The sequence below is a fragment of the Macaca fascicularis genome, chromosome 1 (genome assembly GCF_037993035.2).
Source record: "Macaca fascicularis isolate 582-1 chromosome 1, T2T-MFA8v1.1".
Classification (NCBI taxonomy): Eukaryota; Metazoa; Chordata; class Mammalia; order Primates; family Cercopithecidae; genus Macaca; species Macaca fascicularis.
Window position 1 is genome coordinate 148,202,570 of NC_088375.1, and position 25,954 is coordinate 148,228,523.

Below are 25,954 nucleotides of genomic sequence, written 5' to 3' on the forward strand. Positions count from 1 at the left end.
GTGTTCATGGTATCCGCATGCTGTAGTCCGCAGACCGCACTTTGAAAGAGAAAGTCTGATAGGACCTGAGGTTCCTTCCAAAAGAGCTCCGCTCTATAGACATCTATGCTCTATTCCCAGTTCTTCCCCAGGAGTCACTGCTCCCCAGAAAATGGAGTTTGTCAAAGGACAGTTTGGCAAGGTTTCAGAAACTAAGTGAGGTTTACCTTTCCAGGCTGAAACCTCCTACTCCCAAAGTATACCAGTTTTTCAGGTTTTAAATCTCTCTTCTTTAAATACATTTATCCCTCATTTCAAAGGACCAGCAAGATCCCTCCTGCTTTCTGCCCCCAAGCATCAGAACACGGCTGCCTGCCTCACCCACTTCTGCTCCTCTGCTTGGCTGGTAAACTCCTTTACAGGGTCCACACCAGGTTCAGCTTACCTGTTCCATGGTCATAATCATCCCCAGGAGCTGTCCAAGTCAGATTAATGAGACTGTGCCCATGAATTTCCGCCTTCAGGTCGGTGATTTGGCAAGGTGGGAAGAGATCAGGTATGGGAGCATTTGGGACACCAGAAGCCACAAATGAGCCTCCCGAGGATGTTCTGCTGAAACATACTTGCTTGCGTTGAACATCGTCCTCAGTTTCAGGTCTTGGTGGATTCCATTGTATTTCATCTGCAATAAAAAAATTATGCAAAATATGGTAAGCAACATCACTAAATGGTGATACCTCCGTCTGTTTTATTATCAGATCACCCTCTTCCTATTCCCCACTTCTGCTTCTTTCCTTCCGCACACAGAATTAATTTTAAATATTTGGAGACAAGACCCCAAATACGGTTTCATCAGAGGGAAAAGAGCAAACAGAGAATCACAGCTTTTGATCTCTTAAGATATTTCCTGGATATTTAGTGGAATAACCTTTTGGAATTTATTTTCATGACATTTGTCCTGAAATTGCTTCTTTTCCCATCTCTTTGCCCATCCTGATCTTGTCTTTCCGCAAGATCGGTTTCAATACTACCTCTGTTTTTCCTTTCCTTTCCTTTCCTGTCCTGTCCTGTCCTCTCCTCTCCTCTCCTCTCCTTTCCCTTCCTTTCTTTCATTTTTGTTTTTGAGACGAAGTTTCGCTCTTGTCATCCAGGCTGGAGTGCAATGGCGCGATCTCAGCTCACTACCACCTCTGCCTCCCGGGTTCAGGGGATTCTCCTGCCTCAGCCTCCTGAGTAGCTGGGATTACAGGCATGTGCCACCACACCGAGCTATTTTTTGTATTTTTAGTAGAGATGGGGTTTTACCATGTTGGCCAGGGTGGTCTCGAACTCTTGACCTCAGGTGATCCACCTGCCTCGGCCTCCCAAAGTACTGGGATTACAAGAGTGAGCCACTGTGCCCGGCCTAAATACTAACTTTGTTTTAAACCTCAGACTGCCTCAAGAAATGTCTTCCACCTAAATAATAGTGTGGGTTTCATTATCTTTCCTATTTATTTGGCAACTAATCAACTGGACCTTCAAGAATGCCTTGATTGTTTATGCATATTTCTTTCACTTTCTCCATGTTTTTGTTTCATGTTTCTTATTAAATTTCAGTTTTTAATGAAATGTTTTATGTTAGAGGTTCCAAAATTTTGTGCTTTTGAAAGACTTCTAATTTTCTTAGTAAATGCATGGGAATCTAGTTATTGTAGTAATTCCAATTTCATTCACATTCTTGTCAAAGACAGGTATAAAAGTAATCCTGGAATTTAAAAAATACCCTGGTCTGTTCAATCTACAGAGTTCTCAAGTTCTCTTTTCTTTTCAATAAAAATATCTCATAAGATCCTAACATGGCATTACTTAGAATTTGTTTTCTCATAAACTCTACCTCTTTATAAAATTTTTATCTGTTAAAGACCATTTAATCTTCATACCCATTAATCTGGTCTTTGGCAAAGATGAAGTGAATGCTCTAGCAGGTTCAGGGTTCATATTGAAAGCACCAGTAGAGACTGCCATTAAGGCTTATCGAGGGATAGAGGGAAGAACATGGCTTACTGTTATGCCAGGCACTAACACTATTAGTTATATGAACCCATAACCTCTCTAGCTTCTGTTTCCCCATCTTTAAAAATGGATACTTACAAGAATGAAATGTATTACTGTAAGTAAAATGCTGTGATAAGGCTAGACTTAGTCACTTAACCAGTCCCCTTCTGCCTCCTTCCCCTAACTCAAAAAGCAGTGGCATTGGCTGGGCGCAGTGGCTCACGCTTGTAATCCCAGCACTTTGGGAGTCCGAGGTGGGCAGATCACAAGGTCAAGAGATCAAGACCATCCTGGCCAACATGGTGAAACCCTGTCTCTACTAAAAATACAAAACTTAGCTAGGCATGGTGGCATGCACCTGTAGTCCCAGCTACTCGGGAGGCTGAGGCAGGAGAATCACTTGAACCCGGGAGGCAGAGGTTGCAGTGAGCTGAGATCACGCCACTGCACTCCAGCCTGGCGACAGAGCAAGACTGTCTAAAAAAAAAAGAAAAAAAAGAAAAAAGGCAGTGGCATCTTTTAAAACATTTCCCCTCTATTATCACCTCTGCATGAGGGACACCATGTGTCTCTGAATCCTCTCTTCACTAAGCACACAGCCAAGTAAAGATGACAGTGGGAAGGTTCTCAAAGGAGCTCTTCTCCTTCCCCCACACCAACATCAAGAAAAAGCCTGCCCAGGACAGGGTGGAGATTGATGGAAAACTAGTCTGGGAACCCACTGGGACACAAACTTGGTCTCAACTCCTTCTCTAGTCCAGGGCAAGTGTTTGTAACCAAAAGTGGTATGGGACTGTCTGTTTCATGGACATAATTTTCTCACTTGCTTACACGTGGGCTCAGTGTGCTGGCCCGCGTGAAATTCATCTACTATGCTCCCTGGTCTGAGCAGGAGGAGAAAGGAGGAAAGACAGACAGTGGACTTGGATAATGATATTGATGTAGATAACAAACCCTAAATTATTGCTTTTTAAATTCTGTTTAAATGATTCATTAGGATAAATTAGAAATGCTTCAATGGAAAGAACTTCATTAAAAATGTTTTTAAAATAATGATAAAATCTTTATTAAATACTATTTACCAGTAACAGCTTGTTAGATGTGTTATTTATTCTTTGTGACCATACTATCGGGTAGCTGCCATTATTATCCTTATTTTACAACTGAGGAGAGTGAAGTACAAAAAGATTACACAAAATACTGTATTTGATAGAGGGCTGGGCTTTGAAGTAAGGCAGTCAAAAGCTGTGTTCTATCGAGTGATTTTCAGCTGGGGGCTAGTTTGCCCCCCTAAGGGACAGTGGATGACATATGGAGACATTTTTGATTGTCATGACTAGGGAATTGCTATTGACAAATAATGGATAGAGGTTAAGGATGCTACTAAACATCCCACAATGTGCAGGATAGCCCTCCACAACAAAGGATTGTCTGGCTCAAAATCTTAGTAGTGCCAAGGTTGAGAAACCCTGATTTAATCATGCACCATTCTGCCCCACAGGCTTAATAGTTTCCTCTTGAAACCAATCCTTTTGCACAAGCCAGGAGTGTTATTACAGATTACTTACCATTCTCAATCCAGCCAGGTATGTACATTACTCCACTCTGCTGGGGTATCGCTCTCCGTCTGACTGCGTTAACTCCTCCCAGAGCCCGTACTTTTACACTGTATCTACCATTCGTGTCATAAGTTGTGAAATACCTTGAGTAGACACCGTCATCCTTAGCAGCATCAGCACCTTGATAAAGAATGAAGGAATTAATAAATATCCTAAAGGTAACTGGGAGGGTATTTGTATATTTCCAACTCATATGTAGGCTAAGAATTTTCAAAGCAATAAGAAATTCAGCATTAGCTCCAAGAGACCTTAAGATTTTGGTGTGTTGAGGGTGAGGCTTACTTCTTTTATCACTGTGTGAAGTGTGTGTGGTTTTAGGTATACATTCTGTCTTCTTGAATTGTTGACTTTTTAAATGAAATCTAAGATGATATTGTTTCTTTGTTATACCCAACATAGCACAAAGTAACTAGTCAATAAGTATCTGTTGAACTAAATTAAACTGCTATATGCAACTGTGGAGGAAAACAATGTTGTATGGTTATTTAATAAAATTCATGACTTCTCCCCAGGGTAGATTTAGGTGGGAAATTCATTCACAGGATTCATTCTAGTAAGGTTACTTGCTTCACAGTAAGAAGACATGTTTTTTTCTAAAAAGAAATGTAGAATTCTCTTTCTCTCTCTCCCCGATAGACTTCTTAAAGACAAGAATAAGGGGCAGAATTTTCACTTTTGGGGCAAGCTAATATAGAATCTGCATAGATACAGGAATCATATAGGACTGTGCTTGAATCTATGTCTGCTGCTTTATAAATGTGAAAGCCTCAGTGAAGATATTGTAAAAACAAAGATTATATATGTCTTTGTATATATGCATTTGTGTATATATACATACACACGTATGTGTGTGTACGTATGTGTATATACAAAGCACCTACCACAATATAGTTATGAATTTTCCTCTTTTTCTTTTTTTGGAGTTTGTGGAATACCCTATGACAACTCCCTAGAGACTCCGAATCCATTGAGTTTGAGCCATTAATGTGTTTTAGGCCTTGCAGAAGCCTTCATATTTTCCAGCATTTTGAAATGTAGGAATTGTGGGGAAATGGAGAACTCTCCCAACCAGACCCCAGTGCTGTTCTGCCTTACCTGTCTAACTGCCCTCACCAGACTGTGCCCTCTTGGCATTCCCTGGTTGCTTCTTGGAAAAAGAAATATACACTTTCCAATTTCTTGGGTGATTACCTGCTCCATTATCCAGTAGTTCCAAGGTAACTGTTTTTCCATTCTCTGATTCAATCAGGGCTGTGACACTGGCCCTGAGAATCGGAGAGGCTCCTTGGCGAATATTTGCATAAACTATCATAGGGCTGGGGAATTTGCCAGTGTCCTTGTTCATTTTGGAAGTCACTGTAATTGGAGGCAGGGTAGCACTGGATGCACGGGACGTGACAGTCAGAGTCAAGGTTTGTGAGCTTGCTTGCAGACTGTATTTCCAAGTGCCAACCTGAACCAAAACACATGTAAACATTTCCAATGAATAACTTCAGGTGACACAGACCTGACTTCAGTGTCACGTACAGGAAAAGCCTCTGATACAAGCATGTTGGAAGCATATCTAAGAAGAGGTGTGCATGTTTGATACTCTGTCAGCCACGGGGAGCTTCAGTGTGTTTAAACTAACTATATCGTTCCCATTGTCAAGAAAATTCCACGGGGGGTGTCAGGGGGATGGTGAGGTCTGAAAGCTGTATGCTTATTGTTGCTTTGTTTTTATAAGACACGAGTCTCTGAGATAAAGCAAATCGTTTTTGTGATCCCAAAACATCGAGGATCATTTTGCATCTTGATTACTATGTAATTTGAAGGTTCTCCATTTAGTACCTGGACAAAATATCACCTATTTCCTTTCTCTTTACTTGCTGGCATACTGAGTGATTTTCATTGGATGGAGACTTTTTTCCTTGTTCTCTCTTTGATTCAATACTGACTCTCCTTTTAGCAACCGCCAACATTTAAAATGCTACAATTATACTGTGAAAGCTTTATTTTATCTTGTTGAATTATGAGAAACAAAAAAAGCTGACTCCATACCTTAGCAATGCCTGGGATTTGGAGGAAGGCCATTTTGGTGTTTTTGTCCACTACAAAGCCATCTTGCTTCTGTCCACTGGGATCCCAGAGAAGGATTTGGGGAGGCTGTGTTGTCCAGGTGACAAGAAACAAAGTGTCCTTTCCCACTGTGCTGTCCACGATCACTGTGCCATTCATCCACTGGCTGTTCTGGAGGGTTGATCCCTTACTCTCAAGCTGTTAAAAAAAACAACTCTTACTTTCTGGAGAATACAGCTCCCATCACATGGTCTTTTCCCTTCTGCCCCTGTCTTCCCAGTGCCCCATCAAAAAGACTTCAGTGATGCCTGAGTCCTTGATTTGGTGTTAGGAGCAATTATGATGCAGTTCTAAGTTATCTTTCTAGCCTTAGCTTCCACAATTTCCCTTCCTCCACCCAAACAAGACCTTTTCCCCAAAATATCCTTGTGAATCCCTGACTCTTTGACTTTATTATCATACTCTTTACTTTTCCTAGAAGGCTTTACATTTGTCTTCTCCATTTATCTAAGCCTTCTTAGTCTTCTCTATTTGTCTAAGCCTTACTCATCCTTCAAAATTCAAATTTTACTTTCTCCGTAAAGTTTTCTCTGCTGTCCATCTCATTTACCAGTTGTAAAAAATTTCCCCTTTTCCTCTGATCTCCTATAGGATTTTATTTCTATCAATTTATTTATTTCTATCAATCCTTTGACATTTACCCAATGTGTGACACCCACACATTGTGGGTGAAATTGTCTGAATTACCTAATTGCTAGGTCAGGGAGTATTGCAGGCCCCGTGGAGATAAATGAAGTAAGCCAAGGCCAACTTGTTTGGAATAGATGAGGGAGCTGCAGAGCAGGGAGTGAGGTAGGGAAGACTTTTTTAGAAAATGTGATTTTGAGGATTATCTCCCAGGTAGTTATTGTCTCAAAGTTAGCACCTATTAGAAGACAGACTGGGCTGGTCATGGAGCCAGATTTCCTAGTTTCACAGGTAGATTACAAGCTGGCATATGGAGAAAGTAAAGGGCTATTAGACCTGGTTCTTGTGGCACGCTGGTGAATGAGTCTTGCTCATTTCTCCATCTCTCTCGCTGTCTCTCTGTTAAGTTTCTTAAATACAAAAATCACAGGCAGAAATTTCCTAAATGTGAACTTGTCCTTTTATCACTTTAATTACTTTTCTAGGACACATTCCTCCATTTTCCCAAACCAGGCCCTTGAGTTTAATTTTCTAAATCTGAACCAGAATAACCCAGATGGGTATAATTGGTGTCTTCCTAGATTGAATAAATGCTCCATTGATAAGCCAGAAAGCCTATGGTTTCAAAATCTGTCATTATTAGGCTTTGACATTATGGTATTCCTTTACCTTTATCTGAACTTTCATCATAAAAATTATAATTCACACCAGTGTGAATGCTGATTGTTCACTCTCTCTAGTTTAAAAATTAATGAGAATAATTTCTGCAATTACTTAAAAAAAGCATTGAAAAAAATGCATTTTTTTTCTTTTTTCTTAATAGTCCCAAGACTTTTGAAAGGCAATTTGGTTTTTCCTGAAATTTTAGAACCAGATGGGCCATTGGAAATTTTCTGGTCTATACCTGGTGGAGAAATGAAAGTCCACAGAGGTGAAGTTCATTGCCCAGGTCACATAGTTAATGACAGACCCAGGGCCAAGATCCAGGGGTCTGGATTGACACCGCTGGCTTTTTACAGTACAAAGCTTTCTGTCCATTATATGTAAATCTTGGCAAACATCAGAAATTTGATGTAATGGAAAAATAAAACAAGTAATCCCTGGACACTTGTCCCAGAAAATTTGTAATTGAGATGATCTACTCTGAAGAAAATTCTGAGCCAACTACATTGCTCTACTTGCTTGTGTAGAGATGTTAAAAAAGAATTCTTGGACCTACGACATTTTATCTGCTGATTTCTATGAGGAAGTCACTGGGTATTGCTTCCAAACAAGTAAACACTAATTGCCTTGTTTAAATGAGTAGTATTGCATTTTAGGAATAATGTCTAATATCAGGCTGGACCTTCTATTTTAATTTTAATTCAATACCAGAAGAGTGTAAAACTTAAAACTTTTAGCCATTAAATGCTTCATCTTGGCTATGATTGTGTGTAAATATGAAAAACAAAGATTAAAAACTCCAACCTGGATGGAGCGCTCAGAGACAACTCCATTTCCTGATGAAAGGGCTCCAAAAGCATCAATGAGGCCATTGTTCTGAACTTGATCTGAAGCATATGTCTGTAAACCTCCTAAAATGCAATACATTTTTAGAAATTACTTACCAGAAAGCAAATCTTTGCAACATTTTAACTGTTGTTTAGAGAATATACAAAATAAATATCCCATTGTGTTATTAAAGTATAAATAGATCAACATCAAATAGGTGCCTACATTAACTCAGACTTTGATACTATTTTAACTTACTTATTTTTTTTCTGAGACAGGCTCTTGCTCTGTTGCCCAGGGTGGAGTACAGTGGCATGATCTTGGCTCACTACAACCTCCACCTCCCAGGCTCGAGTGATCTTCCTACCTCAGCCCCCAGGTAGCTGGGATTACAGGCATATACCACCATGTCTGGCTAATTTTTGTATTTTTTTTTTTTTTTTAGAGATGAGTTTCACCATGTTGCTCAGGCTGGTCTTGAACTCCTGGGCTCAATGAATCCACCTGCCTTGGCCTCCCCAAATTCTGGGATTATAGGAGTGAGCCACCAGACCCAGCCACTAATTTTTAAATCTTAGTACATAATAGCTTCAGCAACATCTCAGTCACCTGGTTACTTCAACTATCTGCAAAGCAGCCATGAATCTCTGATACGATTTGATATCAATTTATGGTATAAACTTATGTCATGAAATCTACATATTAAAGGTCCTGCACTTTTACATGAGAGAATTCATTAAGACGTACTCCAAGACTATTGATTTACTCTTCTTTGAAACATAATTCTAACAAACCTGGCTTTAGAGTTTTCTTCTAAATGAGGAAAGACAGATATGTGACAACAGCAAGAAACAACAGTGGACAAAGGGACAGTTACAGAGTAGTATATCGTAAAAACAGGATTTTACACCAGGCCAGGCAGTCTTGGGCTATTTAGAATAGGTGTCACTAAGTTAGTTGATGTGAAAGCACTTTTTAACTATTATGATTCCATCTGAAGTTAAGGAAATAATTTCAGTAAGGCTGTTGATGCCCCACCCACATCTCCGTACCCAGCCAAGTGCATCTCTTCCCAGCTGCTCTAGGCGTTGGCTTGTAGCTGCCTCCTCTTCCAGAGAATTGTCTTACTAAAAGGGGCCACCCTGCCTAGAGAAATAACATGCCCCTCTCCTCTGCCCTGTTCTGACAGTCCACAGTCAAAGACTGATAGACACAATGGTGCAAAAGGCCACCCTCCTGCCTCAAGGTGAAGACAAGTCTGTGATGCACTTTCAATTCCAGAGTCCCCTGGGGGCGCAGTTAGACTCTGACCACGTCTGCATCGGTGCTTAGCTCCTTCCTTGGCCCTATCCTTTCCTCCTTCCTTTTCTCCTGAGCACTCTCTCCCCTATAAATTGCATGCACCCAAATCCCTGTCTCAGGCTCTGCTTCTAAGAAACCCAGTCTAGGACAGGTAGTATTAGGAATACGCAGCTCTGGCATTTTAGTGGCCTCAGAAGGCAACTCAGTATGATAATTGAGATCTACAATATTATCCCTAAGTTAAAAAAGGAAAAAAATGTGTTCACCTACTCTGCTAAAGAAGCTGGTAACATATGGAATCTATTTTAACCATCTGACTGTGTATGGGAGTTAGACACACAATACGTTAAGGTTTTATGGAGAAACTGCATTGTATTCTATTTTGGGAGTGATCTTTTGCCTTGTTTAACAGGCTCTTTGCCCTTCCTTGCTACTACTCCTGTTTCTTGAACGCTTCTTTTCCAGGTAAAGTTAAGGGCTCCCTTATTTGTGCTTTATTGTACTTTCTGTTGCTAATGTAGCACTTGTGCCATGGTGTTATGTAGTTAGTGGCTTGTCATCTGTCTCCTTTGGGTCTCTTGGCCAGCTGCCACTGGAAGGGAGTGGTTCTTGGCCCAGGAAGAAGGTCTTAAGTCCTCACTAGAGTGCTGTGCTAGTTCTCTCTTCTCCAGGCTGCCCTAGTCCTAGATCCAAAGCTTTAAAATAAATGAGCAGAGTCCATTCAAATAGTCATTTGGGGGTAAGGGTGGCTAGTTGGCCAATTAGGTTATCTTATCTCTCTCCATCCCATCTTTCCCCTACTCCCCAGTTCACTGGAGCTCACAGTCCAGTAGGACAGACAATACCGGGGGTCTCAGCAAATCATCCCTCACCTGTCATTTTGGACAGTTCCTCTAGTTCTCGAGCTGCAGAGGGCCCCAAGGCGACTGTGTGGATGATGGCACCACTTTGTTTGACCTCATTAAAGCACCCACTTATAGCGTTGTCTTCCCCATCCGTCAGCAGCACAATTTCAGATCCATCAGTTGGATATTTCTTCTTAATCACCTAAGGACAGAATTCAGGTCATGAGTTATCAGACTCAGGGTGGCCAAGGTGTTTATGAAAATTCTGCTTACAGGAAAGGAGAAAAGAAATTCCAGAAGGAATAAACCAAAGTGTCTGGGAATGACCAAATATCTGTCTGCCTTGAAATGATACAATCGTAACCCAGCAGTGTTCATGGAACTTGACTGCTGTCTTTCCCCTTGGCTAGTCTGCTGCAGAGAGGGATGGTGTGGGATGCAGGGCAACTCTAGGGGTGGACAGCACTGGGGAAACAGCAAAGAAGATGTTCCTAGTTTCCTTCACGTGGTCTCTCCTCGATAGGCTTTCAGAGCTTCCAAGACGCCTTCAGAAACCATCCTCATTTAGTGGGGATTGTACTGGGGGGAGATTAGACCCAGGGCAGACTTTAATTTGTATGATATTCACCAGTCGGACAATACCAGCTATTTATGCCTGGCATTGGTTTTGATTGGTCATTACCTAGGTCACATGAGTTGTCAATATTTTTAACAGTCTTTCTGATTAAAGCAAAACATTTCGTTTCCATTAATCTCAGTTCCTAGTTGTTCTGTGACACCTGTGTCTCAACTATTCCTGGTACATTTGGATTATTTATTTATTTTTTTTACATGGCGTAGAGAGGATACTCCTGCCAATGTTGAATAAGATTAGGATGGAAGGAAAATTAGATAAAATAATAATGCTATCTATTTAAGAAGAGAAAGCAAGAGTCCACTCTTCCCCTAAAAAGAGTGGAAGGAGAGACCCAGAAATAGGAGAAATAAGCAATCAAGCCTAAGCATCTCTCTGACCTAGAATCTCAGATAAGAAGGCATCCTCCAAAGGCCTAGAATCTCAGAAAAGAAGGTGTCCTCTGAAGGTTGAAGGGAAAGGAGGCTTCCACCTCTCTCTCTGTTTCAGCTATTAGAGGAGGCTGCCTTGACTCCCTGGAAGAGAACAGAACTGTGACTGTTGCTGTGTCAAGGAGCTCAGAGCCCAGAAGCCTATCAGCTGTGATCACGGCTTTGGCCTTACTAAGCTGCAGGCCAGAGAGGCCCAATTTGGATTTTCTTGTCTCACTTCCCATAACTACTGTGTGTCATGGAAAACAGGCAAATGTTCCCATATATCCTAAAGGGGAGACAGAAGACAGCTGAGTTGAGTGTTGGCAGGTGAGAGAAAGATAATCCTGCCACAGAGGTTGAGGAGTGTACAGTGTGGCTAGAGGCTGGATGGAGGACAGGGTGGTGCTCAGGGCTCCTCTCCAACAGGGAGAGCCAGGGTGGGACTGAGTCAGCGAGGAAGGACCACTGGGCCCTGAGCAAGCCAAGAGAACAAGCCAAACTGCTATGGCTACAGTAGACACCACTGCGAGGAGCCCAGGGCAGACCTGACCAGGGCCTGCAGCAGGGACTAGCAGGGATCTTGAAGACAGTATAACATCCAAGGTCCCTTACCTCATCACCCTGAAGCCACATGAGCTTCTCCCACCCCACACCCAGACTCCACTCCAGGAGGCATCCTAAATTCCACTGGTGTAGCACTCTCTCTCTTACTCATCTGAATGGAAAATGCAGAATCAGAAGTTCTCTCTTCACCACCGTGCCATCTGGCATTAGTCATCTCCCCTAGGGTCTTGCATAGTGAGAGTTTGGTACAGCACATCAGTGATTTCATTGTCTGTTTTCCTCCCTTATTTGCTCCTTTAGTCAAGGCTTGGGTAGGTGACAGGGGTAATAAAACGCAGATGCATGCAGGCATCTGGAGAAGGGTTTCGCAGCTGACTGTATATGCAATAGAAACCACTTTCAGGGAACTGATCTTCAAAGTGGACCAAAATGGTCAGAGGGACAGAAGCACTTGAAGAAATGGTCAAGCCCATTGTCCACATCAAGCAGTGTCAGCTGGAAACTACAGATTTCCGCTGCCACGTGGAAAACTGGAATAGCACTATTGAGTGTGATGTGCCCAACGAGCAGGCTTAGGGCAAACTCGCCTAAGATACTGCGAGGTTCTGAGACCTTATCCCTGCCAGCCCGTTTCAATCTCCTATTCTGTTTCATGTGGCTAAATAGCCTCCAGGTAAAGATGGAATATTGCATTTTACACTTGCAGCAACTAAACATCAGGTGTTATTAGTGCATCAAACAATGAATTCAATTTTATTTACTAAGAACCTCCTGCATAAATGATATTGTGCTAGCAGTCTAGGAGGTAAGAAGATAAGTACTATTCCTGAAGTAGTTCTTCTCAATTACAATGGATAATTAGAATGTAAGACAGACTAGCTAGATGTCATAAGAGGGAATTTCTTTTAAGAGTTATAGGGTTTAGGAAGCAATTCTATATGGTTGAAAGAATCAGGAAAGATGTCAAGAAGCAGGTGGTGTCTGAGATGGGTCTTTGAAGAATGAGCGTGATTAAAAGTTCAAAGAAGGGAGGAGACAGTGCTCTGGTGAGGACCTAGTGTGGCAAAGATGTGGAAGCTCTGAAGGACAGGTTATCCAGTTTGCTTAAACACAGGCTGCCTGGCAGAGAGTCCCTGGTGCGTAAGCCTGGAAAGATAGATAAAAGCTGCATCATGATAGATCTTACACATTAGAGAAATTTTTTCTTAATTTCACTGAAAATGGGGAGACAGGACATCTAAGTAGAGGAATGATGTGATTGGATGGTCAGACGAGATTTTTAGGTATTACCCCAATACAATCATAGTTACAGTCCCCAAGGCCTCCTGCTTCTATAAATAAACTATTTGCTTTCCCAAAAGGAGGTCTGATATGCCCTAAAGTTTGGAGTGTTCAGTTGCCTCAAAGCTTAACCATATTCACAGACCTCTTTATTCCCATAGAAGATACTTTTTTACATCATTGTGTACCTTTATTCACAGCATTCATTGCAGTTTGTAAATATACTCTTATTTGTGTTATATTTTGGTTAATGTGTCTCCCCCAATAAGATGGTAAGTTCCATGACAGAAGGGTAGTGTCTATTTGGCCCTCATGGTATTCTTAGGGCCTAGCACATTGCCTGGCATATAGAAGGCACACCACGAATATTTTGAATGCAGATACGCATGCAGAAAAGCATGAATGCACAGATGCAAAAAAGCATAAAAGCATAAATGAATTGGTTACTAGTATCTTTGGAGGTTTGTATCTTTGCATCATTTGAACCATTGCTCTGACCTTGGCTCTCTCATCCAGTTGGACCCTAGGCATGCATGGAAACACTGGAAATGGAAATTTGTTAAGCAACATAAATTGCAAACATTCCAAACTACAATACAAAAACACATCTCACAGTAAATGCCGATCGAAGCCCAGAGCAGATGGACGTCCCTCCTGAAGCTGCTGTAGGTAATCTTTTGGTGAGTGTGTCCCTGTCACTGCCACTGTTTATCTGTATGAGTTCACTTTGTACATGGGCAGCACTGTCAAATGTCACCATCCCAACCCAGGACCGCAGCTCAATTATCTGCAGCAGGAAAAGCTGGCCTGCTTGATTCAGTCGACTGAGGCGGTTACCAGTCTAAATGGAGAAGCAAAAGAAAAACAGGTTACATTTAGATGGAAAGACTAATAACAGAAAAGGCAATAGGGAATTTGGAAGTGGCTGCATGAATGTAGAGCAAATGACCATAAGCTTACTTGAGGCATATCCTAGGGGGAAAAACTTCTTATTTATATTTAGCAGCATCTTTGGGTAGAATTTTAGGGCCAGTGTATAAATAGTAAAAGATAAAACCAGATTACATAATCATGAAAGTTCAATGCATTAGTAATAATTCTAGATAAGTTCTGTATCAGGTGATATGGCTTGGCTCTGTGTCCTCAACCAAATCTCACCTCAAATTGTAATCCCCATAATCCCCACATGTCAATAGAGGGACCTGGTGGGAGGTGATTGGAACATGGAGGTGGTTTCTTCCATGATGTTTTTGCTATAGTGAGTGAGTTATCACAAGATCTGATGTTTTATAAGGGACTCTTCCCACTTTGTGCTCTCTCTCTCTCTCTTTTTCTCTCTCTCTCACTCTCTCTCCTGCTGCCGTGTAATACATCCCTGCTTCCCCTTCCACCATGATTGTAAATTTCCTGAGGCCTCCCCAGCCATGGGGAACTGTGCGTCAATTAAACCTCTTTCCTTTATAAATTACCCAGTCTTGGGTATTTCTTTATAGCAGTATGAGAACAGAGTAATACATAAGGCTGTGGACCTATAGACTTATATATCATCAGTGAAACATTAAAAATGTTAAGCTCATATAATTCATCAGATCTTGGCTCATAAATTGAAAATTAATTCAATTTGGCAAATGAGATAGTTGATGCTGAATCTTTGTTGAACAAAGGTGAAGTGGACATTTCTGAAGACAATGTTATAGTTACAACCATTCTGGCCCTCGGGTTATGTTTATTCCCAACCAGTTCCGAGTCAGGGTCCAGAACATGCATATCTGTGACCAGCATCCAGAAGACCAAGACTCATTGAACATACCGCCATGCTTCCAGATTTGTCAAGGACTAGACACACAATTCTTTGTCCAATCTGCAGCAATGAGAAGGTGGGATTGGGTGGCTGTGTTGTCGTAGGAGTGGTTTTCTTAAAGTCCTCAGAATCACGGATCACTTCCCATGTGCTTCGGAGATTGCATTTTGTATTTTGCATGTTTGGAGCTTCTTTGTTGTGGTTTTGTTCTGTACAGAATTCAACTACCTGAAATTGTCAATGAAATGATATAGATAATGGTAAACTATGTGGTAAAATATTTGATAATTTGTTAGAAATATTTTCTTTTATTTTGAGACAAGGTATCACTTAGTCAGCTTAGTCACAATCTTAGCTCACTGCAGCTTCTACCTCCTGGGCTCAAGTAAGCCTCCCACCTCAGCCTCCCGCGTAGTTGGGACTACAGGTTTGTGCCACCATGCCTGGCTTATTTTTGTATTTTTAGTAGAGATGGGGTTTTTCCATGTTGCTCAGGCTTGTCTTGAACTCCTGAGCTAAAGTGATCTGCCCACCTCGGCCTCCCACAGTGCTGGGATTACAGGCATGAGCCACTATGCCCAGCCTGATAGAAATATTCTAAATCCACATTTAAAATAGTTTAATCCTCTGTCCTTTTCCTGTCTGCTCTGCTATTGCATAACCTTGGCTCAATTGCACAATCACTGTAAAACAGTTCTGGGGAAAATCATGGTCATAATGCAGACTTCCCGCCTTAAACCAGGCCTTCAATCTCATTAGACCCTTAGTGCTCCTCGGCAATCCATTTACCTCTTCTTTTTGGTTTCCTTCCTACTCCTCATATTTACCATTTCAAGCCATCACTACTCTCTCCATGGCACCCTTTCCAGCATTCCTCTCTTGGAACCATCTTATCTCTCCATCCTTATACTACCAAACTCCACTTCCTTACTTCCCACTCATTTACTAACACACTGTATTCCAGCCTTCAACTTCCAATGTTCCAGCTCTCTCCAAAATCCACTTGGAGGTCTCACATGCTCCTGAAACTCCTCATGTTCATTGTTGACCTTATCACCTTCCTCCCATCTGCTCCTCTTCCTCATGTATTTCCTAACTTGATGTCACCACTATGCACTCCATCACCAAAATTAGGAAACTGGAAGTTTTCCTACCTTTTCCCTCCTAAAAAGTAACCAAGACCAATACATTTCACTGTCTCTCCATTTCATCATCTTTTCTCCATCTCCAATGAAATATCCATCACCCAAGCCATCACAGTCCCTCCCTCAGATGATTGCAGTTTCCTGTGTAACTTTTCCATCTTGTTTCCTCTCTGTTTGGTCCACCTCCCAGCTGCCTGAGAGTCTTTCCTCTTATTCCTCTGCTTAACACCCTTTGGTGGCTCATGATTGTTCATACATTACAATCCTCTCCTTCATATACCAACGGCAAACTCTATGACTTGGAACTTTGCTTCCTTCTCCATTCTCGTTCTGGCTGTGTGTTCCATGTTTCTTAATTTACCCCACTATAGCCTGTCAGTTCCCATACTTGCCAGCCTTTGGCATCTCTAAGGCTTTGCTCCTCCTCTGTCTTCTATGTTGTAAGCTACCTTCATGTTCAGCCAAAAAGTCACTTCCGAAATGTTTCTTCATTTTCTACTCTTCCTACTGAGAATTTCCATTCTGCCCTTTACAGCCTCATAGTATCTTGTAGAAATTTTAATAAGGCCCCTTTAACATTGCAATGCACTTATTGGACTGTAAATCCATCTGATATGGTTTGGTTCTGTGTCCCCACCCAAATCTCATCTTGATTTGTAATCCCCATGTGTTGAGGGAGGGATCTGGTGGGAGGTGACTGGATCATTGAGATGGTTTCCCCCATGCTGTTCTTGTGATACTGAGTGAGTTCCCACAGGATCTGATGATTTTGTAAGTGGCAGTTTCCCCTGCATTCTCTCTCTCCTGCCGCCTGGTAAGGTGTGCCTTGCTTCCCCTTCACCTTCCACCATGATTGCAAGTTTCCTGAGGCCACCTTAGCCATGTGGAACTGTGAGTCAGTGAAACCTCTTTCATTTATAAATTACCCAGTCTTAGGTATAGTTTATAGTGGTGTGAAAATGAACTAATACACCATCTATTACAAAAACCTGCTTACTAAATTTTGCTTCCTCAAAATTTAGCCCTAGTGTCTGACACATAACAAAAACTCAATATAACTTTGTTGTTTTTTGACTAACCTTAACCTGTCTGCACCTGAATTATTAAATCTACAAAATAGTGATAGTTATTATGCAGGAAATAAATGAGAATATAGGCACTAGGGTCAATACTAACACAGCCAATAAATGATGGTTCCTTTCCCTTTCCTATGTCATATAACACTTGCTAGTATTTATATCCCTCACATGTGGGGGATTTTTTATTAAGGCATAGTATACAAAAGAGAAGTAATATGATTCCTCCTCTCAGTGACTTTACAATATTATCATTCAATTATAAATCCTAGTATTTAGGATTCTATTAATTTAGAAAGTAATCATTAGTTGTACAACATTTTTCTCTTTATGTGCATTTTTCAGGTTATGTGTTTCGGTAATGTTTTTATGTTATCAGTATGGATACTTTTTAGGAAGAAGACCTGAAAAACTTTTGTGTAAACCCCAGGCAGAGGCTACCCACCTGACTAGGCATCAGATTTAACTCTGTGGCTAATTTAAAATATATAATCTGGGCCTCCTCCTGGAAGTTTCTGAATAGGCCTGGGAATGAACTGCAATGCCAAATTGAAGGACGATGGGCCTGGTGAGCCATGGTGCATCACATTTTAAAAACTTATGCTACATTCCTATTGACAGACTCTTGCAATTTATTTCAACCTCCATTCCAAAAGGAAAATGTAATTTTATATGAGACTGGAAGATAAGAGAGACTTCCCACTGAAGTCAGTTAACTGATGCCTTCAATCTCATTTTGTGCAAAATTTCTGACTTATATATTTAGCAGTAATATCAATAACTGGCCAAGTTCATTTTATGACCAGTTGGTCATAAAAAAAATTAAGAATTTTAAAACTTTAAAGCTATTTTAACTATATATGAACTCCCTAACGTAACCAACACTCTTAAAAAGATAGAAAATTTCAGTTAACCAAAAGCAAACATGCAGGCTGAAAAGAACTCTCTGAAAAGTTAAATCAAGAGCCTATTGATCATGTCTTTATTAACTAATAAAAGGAACTGCCCAATCCCCCTGGGTAAAGTCCTTATTTAAGTAAGAATGTGTGTGCTTGTATGCCTTTGTGAGTATTTAAAGTAATCCTAAGCACTTGAACTAAAAACTAGTTGGGGGAGGATGATGGAGAAGAAAGCGTGGACACGAGGAGGATGAGGGGAAGGAAGATAGGACTTTTTCCTTGACTTGCACGCCCAGCTTGTCCCAGAGATAATCCACTGCTCACTGATGATTTCTCTAAACTTTGATTCTCCCTTGGAGCACTTGGAGTAAAAGCCTCACTAAATTCAAAAGAATCTGGGGGTGGGGGCAGGGGGGGAAAACAAGGTACTTACAGAATCAACATGTTGTGCAAACATTATAGAAGCCTTCTCGGTCTGTTGGGAATGGGGTATAAACTCACATCCTTTTTCGTAGAGTCCTGTTGCTTTATTGAATGTGCATCTTTTGGTGTAACAGCTGCCTCCCTGACACTTGTTTACTTCAGTTTTACCAGTAATACCTACTGAACATCTGAAAATATAGGAAGGTTAGATGTTTAGGTGATGTCATCATTTCAAAGGGTCAGAGTCTATGCTCAGTTTCTGACAGATTGGCTTTCTGTGATTTTCCTCTTATGATCCAAAAAACAAGGATATCCCATCATAGCAAAATTGTTAAACTGTCATCAGAGTCATTTCTGTTTGCCAGAAAGTATCTGGGGGGATTACAAAAATGGTATTAGAATGTATTTCTATGCAGCAGAAGAGCCAAGTCTGGCTTAGGGCTGTTGTTAGCATTAATACAGATGTAAGTCCTCAGGCACCTCTGAATCTATTCCCTTCATCCCTAGAAGGTCAAGAGCCCTCTTTTATTTCCCACAAAAGATTTGCTGACATTTCTTATTTGTTTATTTTCTAATTAGTTTATTGCATACGACTTTTGCGGAGTTCTGGTATGTTCATAGGTATTTTAAATGTTTCCATGCATTAGGTATTTATGAGTTTTGTTGCTATTACAGTTGGAATGCTTTCCCCCTACATCTTATTAATTTTATTTTTTAACCATATAACAATGCATGAGCACTATAGAAAATTTGGAAAATGGCAAAAAGCATGAAGAAAAGAAAAAAAACATGTCTCACCATCAGAAATGAGCTACTGTTACCATGTTGAATATGTATATATTAACATAACACTGCACATATAGCTTTGTTTCCTGCTTTAAAAAAACTTAGCATATTTAACTTTTTAATATTATTATTTATTTATATATTTATATATTATTTAATATTTTTCAAAATGTGGCTGGGTGCGGTGACTTATACCTATAATCCCAGCACTTCGGGAGGCTGAGGTGGGTGGATTGCTTGAGGCCAGGAATTTGAGACCAGCCTGGGCAATGTGGCGAAACCCACCTCTACCAGAAATACAATAAAAATTAGCTGGGCATGGTGGTGTGCACCTGTAATCCCAGCTACTTGGGAAGCTAAGGCACGACAAACACTTGAACCTGAAATGCAGAGGTTGCAGTGAGCTGAGATCGCACCACTGCACTCCAGCCTGGGAGACACAGTTGAGACTGCCTCAAAAAAAAAAAAAATTCAAAATGTGATCTTAATAATTTTATATCGTTTAATACCATCATATGTATTCAGACTCACTTGTTGAACTTAGTTTCCCCTCCCAATTTGTCAGTACTATAAATAAAACATCAATGAATAAACTAAATTTCATATCCAAGTTTGACTGTATTTCAAAATTTGCCCTGTGATTGATTCCCTGAGTAATTATTAGATCCAAAAGTTTGAACATTTTAAAGCCTGTTGATACAGCTTCTCTATCATGTCCTTACAATGCATTTTTAAACATGAAATGCATTTTTAAACATGAAATCACAGGATCAATAAATTGTTAAATTTAATATGTGTCACCCAAATTGCTTTCCAGAAAAGTTACATGAATTTATGCCTCTAACAACCATCTGTGAGAGCTTTCATCCCACTGACAGTAACTTACTAGATAATACATGAACCTCATCCTTGTCAAATTTACATCTCTCATTACTAGTAAGTACGAACATTTTTATTATTGGACATTTTTATTTCATTTCTTTAATTTTCTTTTTCTTGAGACAAGGTCTCACTCTTGTTGCCCAGGCTAGAATGCAGTGGTGTGATCTTGGCTCACTGCAGCTTCAACCTCACCCCCAGGCTCAGGTGATCCTTCCATCTCAGCCTCTCAAGTAGCCAGGATCACAGGCACGTGCCACCATGCCAGGCCAATTTTTGTATTTTTTGTAGAGAAAGGGTTTCACCATGTTGCCAAGGCTGGTCTCAAACTCCTGGGCATTTTAATTTCTTCTTTTGTAAATTATCTATCCTTCTCCTTTGTCTGTTTTTCTATTTGGATGTTACTGTTTTACTGATTTTTCAAAAGCTCTTATGTGTTACAATACTAAGCTTCTAAAGGCTTTCTTTTTTATTTTTGCAAATATCTTTTTTCTGTTTTTCCTTTTTATTTAGTTTATGTTTGGTTTATGTGCAACAAAATTTTTAATTTCTATGTAGCCACATTTATTATTCTCTCAGTTATATTTTTCAATGATTGAATGCATTGAAAGAGTTTTGCTATCCAGGGATTTGATACTTATTAACATTCTTCTAGTTTTCATTATGATTTTGCTTTTTATCTTTAAAGAGTTCATCCAATTGGAAAAGAGTCTGTTAATACTTTTCCCACATAGTTAAAAAATTGTCTATCTCAAGAAATCCTACCTTTCTTCACAGATTTGTAATTCTACCTATAATAACTAAATTATATGTGTAAGTGTAAATATCTGCCCACATTGTTTTTTTTTTTTTTTTTCCTTGAGACAGAGTCTTGCTCTGTCGCCCAGGCTGGTGTGCAGTGGCGCGATCTCGGCTCACTGCAAGCTCCACCTCCCAAGTTCACGCCATTCTCCTGCCTCAGCCTCCTGAGTAGCTGGGACTACAGGCGCCCGTCACCACACCTGGCTAATTTTTTGTATTTTTAGTAGAGACGGGGTTTCACCATATTAGCCAGGAAGGTCTTGATCTCCTGACTCCTGATCCGCCTGCCTCGGCCTCCTAAAGTGCTGGGATTACAGGTGTGGTGAGCCACTGTGCCCCGGCCCACATTGTTTTAATTAATGTAGTTTTATAGCATATTTAAAATTTGAAAAGTAAGAATCCCCTTTATGAATTTAGGCCTCCAACAACCATCTGTGAGAGCTTTCATTCTACTGACAGTAACTTACTAGATAATACATGAACCTCATCCTTGTCAAATTTACATCTCTCATTACTACCAGTAATTTCTACCAGTAATACCTACTGAACATCTGAAAATATAGGCAGGTTAGATGTGTAGGTGATGTCGTCATTTCAAAGGGTCAGAGTCTGTGCTCAGTTTCTGACAGATTGCCTTTCTGTGATTTTCCTCTCATGATCCAAGAAACAAGGACATCTTTTCTCCAAAATGATCTTAGCTACTATCTACTAAATGAACTCTTGGATTTTTTTTAATGAGGTAAAAATTGATGTACTTTTGACTAGAATTTCATAAAACCTATATATGAAATTTGTTTATGTCTTCCATGAATTGAATGTCTCTCAATTTATCTTGGTTTTCTTTTAACCCCTTGAGAAGGATTTTATAGTTTTCTTTAAATATGTTTTCCACATTTTTTAGCGTTGTTTCTACTTTTATTATACCTTTCATTGCTGTCTTGGAGGATTATATTTTTGAACTGGTTATTGCTAGTATATGGAAAAGTAATTTGAATATTTATTTTGTACTGGGTCACCTTATTGGCTTCCCTTGTCAATTTTAATTTCAATTTATTTCCTTGTGTTTTCTAAGTGGATCACAGATCATCTGTGTAACAGTGATTTTCTCTCTTCCTTTCCATCTTTTTACCTCCCCGGTTTTATTACGTTGGCCACAATTTCCTAAGCAAGGTTGAATAATTGGGATAACAGTGGCCATTCTTAGTCCTGGCAGTGTCTCTAGTGTTTCCCTATTAAATATGAGGTAGATTGTTGACTCTCAACAGATGTTGTGTATCATATGAATGAAGTAACCTCCTGTCCTGGGCAGTGCTGTCATTTGTGTGATTGCTTCTAAGCCTTATAAATAATTTAAAAATTTGGAAGATAATGAGCAATACATATTATTAATATATTAAAATTAAAAGGTTTAAAGAGGACATGGTGATCATGTCTTATCTGTGGAAAGAAAAACGTGTTGTATATGTACTCATTTCTAGAATATCTCTGGAAAGAAATATTCTATCAGAAAGAATACTGGCACAATCTCGGCTCACTGCAACCTCCACCTCCCGGGTTCAACCAATTCTCCTGCCTCAGCCTCCTGAGTAGCTGAGATTATAGGTGTGTGCCACCACACCTGACCAGTTTTGTTGTATTTTTAGTAGAGACAGAGTTTTGCCATGTTGGCCAGGCTGGTTTCGAACTCCTGACCTCAGGTGATCCTGCCTGGGCCTCCCAAAGTGCTGGGATTACAGATGTGAGCCACTGTGCCCAGCCTACTTGGTGTCTCTTTACGCCTGAAGAGATCCAACACTGAGGCATAATATAATGGAAATGGACGAAGTGTACAGAGTCTGACTGTTATAAAGAAAGGGAAAAGTAAAGAGCAGTAATGGTCTTGTGGGATAAATGGAAGCCAGAACTGAGTTCTGAGCCCCTTTTGAAAAAGTTGTACTAGGCCGAGACAGGAATCAAAGCTGAGTGCATCTTCTTAAAGGGCTATCAGGCAAGCAAGACTGGAAGCAGACATGGAGAGGATGCTGTACCAACTTCTACTTAAAAAGAGGGTATTGTTCTTAAATGCAGGAATAAATGTGCATTTTTATCAAGTTTCTTTTGAGAATCTATTGGAACAATCATTTATTTTCTTCTTTTCTTCATATACTATATTCATTACTTACTATTACAACATTTTTGGATTTCTGGAACACATTCTTACTTGGCTTTAATGTGTTTATTATTACCTTAATTTTGCCAGATGTAATTTTCTATCCTTTTATTTGAAATCTTCACCTCTATCTTTTTAGAGAGGCTGTAGCTACAGAATTTTTTTCATTCCATTTGTCAGGTTTTAGTGTGTGAGTTATACTAACTCTTTAAAATAAATTGGGAAGTTCCCTATCACTTCTGTTTGCACTAAAGCAGTTTTTGTGCACTGAGACTGCTGGTTGCAAGAATTAGCTCATACACTCACGGCAGCCAAGCGTTCTTTCCAAGGATTGTGCTTGGTTTCTACTGACATCGCGCAAGGTTTAATTCAAACTGGGAGGAGTTTCTGTTTTGCTTTGATATTCAAACTGTTTTTCAGATAAGTTTCACAGTCCCTCCCAAGCCCATTCATACTGATAAAGTCCACACAGATACCATGCTGGCCTGGGTGGGCATAGTGGCTCACACCACCATGATGGCAGAAATAATCCCAGCACTTTGGCAGGCTGAAGTGGGAAGATCTCTTGAGCCCAGGAGTTCACCAGCCTGGGCAACATAAGGACACCCTGTCTGTACGAAAACTTAAGACCAGCCTGGGCAACATGGTGAGACTCCATCTCTACGGAAAATATAAAAATTAGTCTGATGTGGTAATGTGTGCTTGTAGTCCCAGCTACTCGGGAGGCTGAGGCGGGAGGATTGCTTGAGCTCGGAGGTTGAAGTGGAGGTGAGCTGTGATAGCATCACTGCACTCCAGCCTGGGTGACAGAGCAACACCCTTTCTCAAAAAAAAAAAAAAAAAAAAAAAAAAGATATTATTCTGCCCTCAAGGCACCGAAGAGCCTCATTAGATCTGTTTATGTCACTGGTGCTGGTATGGGATGATGGAGACACTGAACACAGCACCCGTAGATTTTTTATAGTTGGTACAGTTAAAAAAAAAAAAAAAAAAAAAGGAGGCAAATGATTTCTAGCTGCAGAGTGAAGAATTCAATGAACTGAAACACTTGTAAAGTAACAAAACAGTAGTTTTGTGGAACTCTGAAAAAGAAGGCACTAAGAATGAATTTGAATTAGAAAATAAGACAGGACACACATTTTTTAAAGTAATCAATTCAAGAAAAAAAAGGTTGCAATTTAAAATAGTTTGGAACAAGTTAAATAAAAATATACATACCTTACTGCTTGGATTCTTCCATTGGATAAGTAGAATTTCTCATCATTATTGTACTCATCAAATACTCCCCATCGTAGATGAGCCCACTCATGGACAAATGCCCTACCTGTGAGAAAGTGTTTTAAAAAACTGATTACAATAAGAATGGCAAAATTACCTTCTCACACTAGGAGAAAGCAATGTTTTGGAATATTTATGCTTTGCTGTGTTAATTTTTTAAATGAAAGACTTGATTTCTTTAGATCTAATATCATAGCTGTACATTTTCTTGAAATATGAATACTTATTTTGGCTTATCAAATGTTAATCAGGCACCTCGTAAGTGCCAAGCAGCCATTCAGACACAGAGAAACAGCTGCCGTGTCCTCACATAGCTCCTGGTATAGTGGAGGGCATGTGTGATTAGAAGCTAAAATGCCTGGTGGTGCAGGCATGATGACAGAGGTCAGCAAAGGCGGCTATGGGAGCCCAGGCATTCCCACAGCAGCCAGGGCAACATCCTCAACCAATTCTTCTTCCTCATGGCTCCTATCTCATCAAACCTCAAGGTCTGCTTACTCCATCTCTGTCTGTTTTATTCATTCTCACCTTTCCAGGCCCATTGCCACTTACTCCTGAATTGCTGCAATAGTCACCAGATTGGCTTCCATGTCTCCATCCTTCAGGGAAAGTCCAACTTCTCAACATGGTGTACAAGGTCCCTGATGCCTCAGGCCTGCTCTTCTCTGCAGCCTTGTTTCTTGCTGTTCTCCACTCACTTCCCAAACTCTAGAATTAGGATGAGTTCCTGAACTCCTTTTTTCCTAGGTCACATCATGCTCTTGTTCAACTCTGGTCTTTTTTACCTGTGTTTCCTTAGCTTGGAATACTTCCTTCCTATCTTTGCCTGGATAACTCCTATTCTTCTTTGAAAATCAAGCTTCTGTGTGCCTAGAAGCCTGCCCTGATATCCTCATCCTAGGCCCAGTACTCCCCATTTGCATTTCACTATCTCCCGTTAGGAACTTACAATGATAAACAGTCATTGCTACTTAATTGCCAGTCTCCCGCAATAGAAAATTGTCTCCACGAGGACCGACAATATGACTTCTTCACTGTCATATCTGGGCACATAGTGTCTAGAACTTAGCAGGCATTCAGTGATATTTGTTAAACTTGAATGAAATCTTAATGACTTACGTACAGCTCAGTTTTTCTGGAATTTAAATTCCAAGGAAGGCTGAATTTGGATGGTTATGTGAGGTGGGGCATTCTGTGGAAACTCTAGTATTCCACACTAAGGATTGGGACTTTATTTTGTAGGTGTTCGTGGTCTCTTTAAAGGAAGATTGTGAGAGAATTGGAGTGGAGTCACAGTACAGAAAGGAGACATTATAAAGGAATGGTTTTATATATGATGGTGATGGCTGGAGTGGGCTCAGGAGTGGGATGGGGCAGTTAGGTCAATCAATTCAACACTTATTTGTTGAGCCATACATTGAGAATATTCTGTTCCTGTTATGGAGGTGAAATGTGTTGTAGAACAACAAAGAGGTACGCTTGACGCATCCTTTTGATCAGGTCTTTAAGCGCTCTAGTGTATTTGGGAGTGAGGCTTGGATAGTGTTCTTTTGTTTGCTTGTTTTCTCTGCCTTATGTGTTTCAAAAAAGAAAATCAAGCTGGTTCTAGGGGATCCAAACCTTTTTTGAGATAAAGAAATCTAATGCTAGTTATTTAGTAATGAATCACATTTGATTATACTTGAAAAGTACATTTTATATATATGTCATTACTTAATACTTCCTCCAATAATTATTATGTATACCTCATATATAAATGATAAAGTTTATCATTGGAGTTTTTTCTTTAGTTACATGTTTTTGAGAG

General features: G+C 40.2%; 1 protein-coding gene, 1 long non-coding RNA gene and 1 pseudogene across 2 annotated transcripts in view; 2 read left to right on the plus strand and 1 right to left on the minus strand.

The window, feature by feature from the left end:
* LOC102126959 (cell division cycle-associated protein 4-like) overlaps nt 1-441 on the plus strand; it is a 49,047-nt pseudogene extending 48,606 nt beyond the window's left edge.
* Nucleotides 1-25,954, minus strand: part of CLCA1 (chloride channel accessory 1) — a 32,766-nt gene that overhangs the window by 1,040 nt on the left and 5,772 nt on the right. Inside the window, exons 4-13 of the mRNA XM_005542824.5 lie at nt 24,088-24,193; nt 18,265-18,442; nt 14,721-14,939; nt 13,524-13,751; nt 10,046-10,220; nt 7,848-7,954; nt 5,676-5,891; nt 4,827-5,088; nt 3,585-3,755; nt 425-661 (exon numbers count right to left, since the gene is read on the minus strand). Of these exons, the coding sequence (XP_005542881.3) occupies nt 425-661; nt 3,585-3,755; nt 4,827-5,088; nt 5,676-5,891; nt 7,848-7,954; nt 10,046-10,220; nt 13,524-13,751; nt 14,721-14,939; nt 18,265-18,442; nt 24,088-24,193 (1,899 nt within the window). The remainder of the gene's footprint in view (nt 1-424; nt 662-3,584; nt 3,756-4,826; nt 5,089-5,675; nt 5,892-7,847; nt 7,955-10,045; nt 10,221-13,523; nt 13,752-14,720; nt 14,940-18,264; nt 18,443-24,087; nt 24,194-25,954) is intronic.
* On the plus strand, nt 598-13,562 carry LOC141407733 (uncharacterized). Its single transcript, XR_012418150.1, has 3 exons — nt 598-689; nt 3,518-3,602; nt 13,427-13,562. It is a non-coding gene; the product is annotated as an uncharacterized lncRNA (long non-coding RNA).